The sequence below is a fragment of the Drosophila elegans genome, unplaced genomic scaffold, assembly GCF_018152505.1.
Source record: "Drosophila elegans isolate 14027-0461.03 unplaced genomic scaffold, ASM1815250v1 contig_208, whole genome shotgun sequence".
Classification (NCBI taxonomy): Eukaryota; Metazoa; Arthropoda; class Insecta; order Diptera; family Drosophilidae; genus Drosophila; species Drosophila elegans.
Genome location: NW_024545578.1, coordinates 9,141,839 through 9,149,292, shown reverse-complemented (window position 1 = coordinate 9,149,292; position 7,454 = coordinate 9,141,839). Strand labels below are relative to the sequence as shown.

General features: G+C 34.1%; 2 protein-coding genes and 1 long non-coding RNA gene across 3 annotated transcripts; 1 reads left to right on the top strand and 2 right to left on the bottom strand.

The window, feature by feature from the left end:
- Positions 1–2,125: 2,125 nt before the first annotated feature.
- On the bottom strand, positions 2,126–2,438 carry LOC108146623 (accessory gland-specific peptide 70A-like). Its single transcript, XM_017272667.2, has 2 exons — positions 2,285–2,438; positions 2,126–2,228 (listed from the first exon to the last, which is right to left on the bottom strand). Exons 1-2 carry the CDS (start codon positions 2,409–2,411, stop codon positions 2,176–2,178), a joined length of 180 nt encoding a protein of 59 aa, XP_017128156.1. The 5' UTR covers positions 2,412–2,438; the 3' UTR covers positions 2,126–2,175.
- Positions 2,439–4,113: 1,675 nt separating this feature from the next.
- LOC108146646 (accessory gland-specific peptide 70A-like) lies at positions 4,114–4,408 on the bottom strand. Its single transcript, XM_017272692.2, has 2 exons — positions 4,267–4,408; positions 4,114–4,210 (listed from the first exon to the last, which is right to left on the bottom strand). The coding sequence occupies exons 1-2, from the start codon at positions 4,391–4,393 to the stop codon at positions 4,158–4,160; spliced, it is 180 nt and encodes a 59-aa protein (XP_017128181.1). The 5' UTR covers positions 4,394–4,408; the 3' UTR covers positions 4,114–4,157.
- A 409-nt stretch (positions 4,409–4,817) lies between these two features.
- LOC108146648 lies at positions 4,818–5,607 on the top strand. Its single transcript, XR_001774479.1, has 2 exons — positions 4,818–5,332; positions 5,391–5,607. It is a non-coding gene; the product is annotated as an uncharacterized LOC108146648 (long non-coding RNA).
- Positions 5,608–7,454: the final 1,847 nt, after the last annotated feature.

Here is a 7,454-nt window from a genome sequence, read left to right as displayed (position 1 = left end):
TTTTGGATTAAAGTTAAACCACCAACTCGAAAACACAATCAAAAAAAAGTGCCAAATTTTGGCACATCTTGCAAAACAAAATAAATACAAAGTGCTGTTTCGTCAGTCGATTAATGAATTAAAAGTAATCAAACCAACTTGGGCGAAACTCAATACCTAGCATTAAATGGATATCGAACAAATATCATCTGAAATGTCAAAAGCCCTTTAAGTTTTAGCAATCCAAGTGCGAGTTTAATGTCCTGATGTCCTGGTGTGTGCCACATTTGCATTGTCTTCGTTTGTTTGCGCGGTGATGGCGACAGCACTGTTGTCGCCATAGTCTCCTTGTTGGGCCATTGTCCGGACTTCAAGCCCCGACTCTGGTCTCCCGGACTCATTGTTGGCCCTTTGTTTTTGCGCCTCGCGTGTCTAATAAAAGCGCATCACAATGTGGGTCATTGTACGACAACACAGGCCAGTCGACATCATATGGCTTTGCATTTGTCAGCAGCATGCCACCGCTCGCTGCAATTGCTGCAACATCAACACATAAAGCGCTGCTAATTACAAACATGCACGTGCAGAACAAGTACCATGCCCAAAACATATATATAGATATATTAATACACATATTATAAATATATTTGAAAATTTTTGTAAAACCAAAAAGGCATACTTTTACAATAAAACCAATTATATAATAAAATTAAGGTATATTTTATTTACTGATTTCCTTTTAAATCAACTGTCGTTCGTGTTTTTTAACCCAAATCGTTTTTGTTTTGTTTTTAAAATTTATTTTATTCGCTCTTTTTAATATTAATATATAGTAATAATATTAACGAATTTGCCAGAAAACTCTTTGTTAAGCCCTATATAAGATGGTTTCAGTAAAGTGTTACTGTCTTTGTTTCAGCCGCAAAAGAAGAAAAGAAAGAAAATGATCGGAAAGTGTGTCAGGCATTGCAAATCAATATGGAATCCTGAATAATTAATTCTGGGATGAGTTGTGGTTCTGTCTAAGACCCCCTGCAATATATAATATCAAAATAGTATACGTTTGGGCGGAAGTGGAAAATAAAAGTCTAGTTCAGAAAGTAGGCAGCAAAAATTATGTACATGAATGTACCTTACATTTACACGGACGACTTGTAAGTAAATAAAATGCATGGGAACAATTTACAGATTTTTGATATATTTTCTTAAATTTTTGCGAAAACACCATTATAAAAATTAAATGGGTAATCTGGGGCACAACTTGAAATATTTTGGTAACAGAAACTGTATGCCCAATTTTAGAAGTAATTCTACATGTATTTAAACCAATAAATTTAAAAAAGTTTATGGAAATACAGAAATTTCGACTGCATTAGTTATTATCAATATTATATCAAAAACTCAGTTTAAAGTACTAAAAAATAAACTGGTAAAATTATTTTAAAAAAATTTAAAAAGTTGAGTTCTTGCAGACGGAGGTTATTACATGCCAACCTTTAGTTGCCGAAAAGTTTACGCAGTCTGCTATCCCAAATACCGTGTACCGTGTACCGTGTAACGGCAACAACAACGAAATGTGCAACAAGATATATATGGGAACAACAAAATCGAAACTAAAAACAACATAAATCGGACTTCAAAGCTAGACAGCACACGATTGCGCAAAAAACGGCACTCATGTCCCACTGTGCAAAGAATAATCATTCTCCGAACTTCGAAGAGGCGAGTATCTTAATACAAGAACAACACTTTGCCAAACGATTTACTATAGAAATGCTACATATTATAAAAACACGTCTGTACGGATGCACTACAAAACGGACACTGACAATTGCGCTCATTTATATAGACATTTACTACTTAGCTAACAACTCCACGTCACCGGACGCCGACGTGTAAATTAAATGTATGTTAAATGTGAATTGTTTTTGTTTGTTAAGAATATTAAAATCGTTGTTATTATTTTATAGTTGTCCTGAAGGCGGTTGCCGAAGAGAATCCGAAATATATCGACAAAAACCAAATATAAAATTGTGATATTTTTTCAACACCCTGACCTCGAGCCGGCTAAAAATTAATATAATTTGGAAAGGTCGCCAAAACTAACTACATTTCCGCCCAATATTAAAGACAATCTATCAGATCATTTACTTCAACCTGCATCTCCATTACCTTCAAAAAATTATGAAAATTATTTTAGCACCTACCGCCCCAAGGAGGTGCCAGATGTAGCCTGCACCAGTTATCGCCTAAAATAAGAGTATGTGAGATTTCAGCATTCGATTCTACACTGTGGAAAACTTACGAGGATTCGGCGATGGAATTGGAAACTTAACCGGTGGTTTTTTTGTAGATGGCTCCCATGGCCATTTCCATGACATGGCCAATCCAACTAAGGAAACAAGAACCAAAAGTATCGCCAATGACTTCATTTCTGCACATATATTCAAGTCAACTCGCTTTTTAATGGCTTCAAACCGAATCAAAAATAGCTTACAGACTTAACTAGGCTTATAATAAGATTATAAATGTTATGGCCACTGTCACACTTTAGTTTTGTATAATATGTATATATATTGAAAAGGGTCGTACTCAACTCGCAAATATCTTTTGGAGCCTTGATACCTTCTTATTGAAATAGTTTTAAAGACATATTTTTTTAACCTGATGCTATTGTGAAAACTTTATATTTTACTTCTTAATAGTCATCCATATTACGTTCGAATGTTTTAAAAATTATTCTTTAGAAAAATGAGTTAAATTTAATAAAATGAAATTATTTGTATTTAATTTGTCTATGACAATGTCAAATTTCCACTCAAAGCGGCATGACCAATAATATTACCATGTTTTAGTTAACAGTACTTATACCCAACTTTACCGCCTTATATAACTCTGAAATCTTGGTTAAGCTTTGGTTAAATATCTTTATATTAGATGTTTTCAGTGTAGTGTGCCGTTAGTGTCATTGTCTCTCAATTGCAAATCGATATGAAATCCTAAATGATTAATTCTGGAATTAGTTGTGATTTTGTCTTAGACCCCCTGCACCACTGAATCAATACATAATATAATAATAGTATACGTTTGGGCGGAAGTGGAAAATAAAAGTCTAGATCTGAAATTAGGCAGCAAAAATTGTGTACATGAATGTATCTTCCAATTCTCGGCCGTGTAAGTAAATAACATTTATTGAAAAAATGTACAGATTTTAATATATTGCGAAAACACAATTACAACAATTAAATGTGTAATCTTGGGCACAACTTGAAATGTTTTTGTAAAAAAATAGAAACTGTGCGCTTAATTTTATATGTAATTTTACCTTTATTTATACCTAAAATTTTAAAAAACTTATTACTATCAATCTTAAATCAAAAACTCAGTAAAACTTAAATAAGTGTTTTTACCAGTTTATTTCAGAAAATTAAAAAAGTTGAGATCTTGCAGACAGAGGTATATTACATGCCAACCTTTAGTTACTGAAAAGTTTACGCAGTCTGCTATCCCAAATACCGTGTAACGGCAACAACAACGAAATATGCAACAAGATATATATGGAAACAACAAAATCGAAACTAAAAACAACATAAATCGGACTTCAAAGCTAGACAGCACACGATTACGCAAAAAACGGCACTCATGTCCCACTGTGCAAAGAATAATCATTCTCCGAACTTCGAAGAGGCGAGTATCTTAATACAAGAACAACACTTTGCCAAACGATTTACTATAGAAATGCTACATATTATAAAAACACGTCTGTACGGATGCACTACAAAACGGACACTGACAATTGCGCTCATTTATATAGACATTTACTACTTAGCTAACAACTCCACGTCACCGGACGCCGACGTGTAAATTAAATGTATGTTAAATGTGAATTGTTTTTGTTTGTTAAGAACATTAAAATCGTTGTTATTATTTTATAGTTGTCCTGAAGGCGGTTGCCGAAGAGCATCCGAAATATATCGACAAAAACCAAATATAAAATTGTGATATTTTTTCAACACCCTGACCTCGAGCCGGCTAAAAATTAATATAATTTGGAAAGGTCGCCAAAACTAACTACATTTCCGCCCAATATTAAAGACAATCTATCAGATCATTTTACTTCAACCTGCATCTCCATTACCTTCAATATTCTTTTATTTCAAAAAATTATGAAAATTATTTTAGCACCTTCCGCCCCAAGCAGGTCCCAGATTAAGCCTGCACCACTTATCGCCTAAAATAAGAATATGTAAGATTTCAGCATTCGATTCTACACTGTGGAAAACTTACGAGGATTCGGCGATGGAATTGGAAACTTAATCGGTGGTTTTTTTGTAGATGGCTCCCATGGCCATTTCCATGACATGGCCAATCCAACTAAGGAAACAAGAACCAAAAGTATCGCCAATGACTTCATTTCTGCACATATATTCAAGACAACTCGCTTTTTAAAGGCTTCAAACCGAATCAAAAATAGCTTACAGACTTAACTAGGTTTATAATAAGATTATAAATGTTATGGCCACTGTCACACTTTAGTTTTGTATAATATGTATATATATTGACTTCTTAATAGTCATCCATATTACGTTCAAATGTTTTAAAAATTATTCTTTAGAAAAATGAGTTAAATTTAATAAAATAAAAATAAATAAATAGTACCATGTTTTAGTTAACATTACCTATTTCCAACTTTACCGACTTATATAACTCTGAGGTCTTAAATTACCGATGGGTTTCGGATTAACATCTAATATGTCAAGGTCTCTCAAATAATTCGTTACAGACACGTAATCAAAAATCTTGGTAGAGCTCTATACCATTCAGCGTTCCGTGCCAGTTCTAACCCAGACCTAGGAGGCCCAGGAAATCACAAACCGATGACCACAATATGTCTTCTTTGCTCGGGAACTGGAAATAACATGCAGGGGTACACAGTAATCATCGCGCCCCAGGCCATGGAAATCATTGACTTTTAGATGCAAATCGACGGTCCGGTAACCGCAGTTGTAAGAGTGAAAGGCCGGCGAAGAACTTGCAGCTGGTTCTGCTCTGCTCTGGACAATGAGCCTGAAAATCTATCACTCCTTGGCCTTCCTACTCTTTTCTGTAGCTACATGTGGGCCTTTCTTTTTGCCACATTTTGGCCAACCAAAAGGCATAAACTTGATTGACCAGCAGCCAACCATTTTCTTGCATGGAAATACTTTCTAAGGTCTCAGTCTTTGCCCGCAATTGTTTTATTACAAATTGGAAATTTGTATAAATATCTTCCAAGGAGAGCTTGTTAGCTTTGGCCATACCTCGACAGATTTTCCAACGCATTTATTGCATCACCTTAATCCTGAGAAAAATGGTAAACAACTTTAATATGTTTAAAGAGAGATGTGACCAAATCTGAAAGTTTGTTTCAGATAAATATTGAAAATTTAATCACTTTCTATTTGATCACGTTTAAAAACATATAATATTCAATTATGATTATTGTCTGTTTACAACCTGATTGCAAAAGGCTTGAAAATAATACAGCGCCAAACAGTTTACAGTGTTTTAGTTTAAACATTTTTGTTGTTCTTTTTGAAGATTTTTGCTGGCATTTGAATAATAATATTGTTACAAGCTGTATCATAATTATTTTTTCGCTTATTAACATAATTTTAGAAAAGGAAAACTGCATAGGATATGGTGACTTATCCTAAACATTATCACGGCTATAAAAATAAGGTAAGCTCAGAGAAGGGAGCAACAATGAATCCAAAGGTACTGTTGCTAGTAGTTTTCCTTTGCCTGGTGGCAATGTTCCCGGCGGAAAAAAGGAAAAAGAAGGCTATTGAGGTCTATATAAGGCAGAAACCCGTTCCCGACCTCCAGCCACCGCCGTAAGATCAAAGATTAACGCCTATGTATCTAATGGTGTCCTCCTGATCAAGGTCGCATTGGGTCGATATGTACTGAAATAGTGTTTGCAGTAAATAAACGCATATTTATTGAGAAATAATATTTTAAATTGTTTTATTTTAGAATTTAGAAAATTCTCAAACAATTTTCATAAAACGAATGATAGACGTCAAGGTAGTCCTAAATGGACTTGGTTCTACTTGGTTTTCATTTTAAAATTGTCGTTCTCTTTAAGTCCTTTTGCTGGCATCTAAATAATAATAAATCTACCAAGTTCGATTTTATTTTAAGTTCGGGATAAGTCACGATTTGTATTATATTATATATTTTGACTTATCCAAAACTTGCATTAAGTTATAAAAATTTTATATACTTATCAACAGGCGATTTTAAAATTTGTCACAGTTCTAAAACAAAGTCAGGTACTTGATCGATAATAAGATACAACAATAAAGAATCAGGTATTTCTGCAAGTGGCTATCCTTAGCGTGGTTGGAGCACAATGAATCTAGACCGAAGATTGAGATTTGAATAAAAACTTGGACAAGCCACAAAACCTATAAGATCGACTATAAACGTCACCACAACCTGGTACCCGAAGGTTGTATTTAATTTAGGCGTCAAGTAATAGATATTCCCAGGTGACAATTGGTGTCCCCTCAGGGTTTTTATTTGGAAAGTAGATGCTGAAATAGTGTGTGGATTTTCGTACAACAAATAACCACCGTTATAGAAAAATAATTGGCCTATACATTTATATTTATATTCGGCTACTTTCATTTAGTTGAACTAATTGAACCTCGGATGCCAAGTCAACTATAAAAACTTTTTAAACGTCTAAATATGAAAATAAGTTTATTAATATGTTGGATAAAGTGTCTATAAACATTTAATAAGTTTAGATATTTAACCAAGCTTTGATTGCTTAATAAACCTTTTTTTTATTATGCGGAATGCTACAAAGATTTATTTTTACCGAACTTTTAACAAAAGAGAACGAAATTAAATCTGCCTTTGTGTTTTATTAATAAAAAAGGCTATACAATACCTTTATCAATTTATCAACTAATTTTTTAATAAATTCAGAGCTATGTCAGCTTAGAGTTTTAAAAGGTTTTAAACTAATGATAGTAATATAAAAAGTACGTACAATTTTTCGGAAGCCCTTTAATTCCCTTTTTTTGTTTGCACCAGGTTTATTTATTAGCCAGCATTAAATTCTTTATACCGAGGGTCTGTTCTAATTCTGTTCTGTTCTGTTTCGATTGTCTGAGATACACACTTTTTTCACCCTTTTCTCCCCAAATTTAGCATGCAGCAGAGCCGCAAAACTTTTCGTTCTCGCAAAAGTTGTCGGTGCAGTCGAAGAATAAGTTGCCGCCACGCCCAGTTATACTCTCATTATCTTGGCATGTAATTCCCAGTCCCTGCCCTTCCGTTCTGCGAGTATCCATCCCCACATGTGTGTCAGTTTTGGCGCTCGCGGACAATGGCAGAAGTTTCTGTTTCGGCTCGATAAAGTATCTGTTAGATACAATTTACAATATTTTCCACTCCGCTTCGTCCCGCTCGCCAAGTGA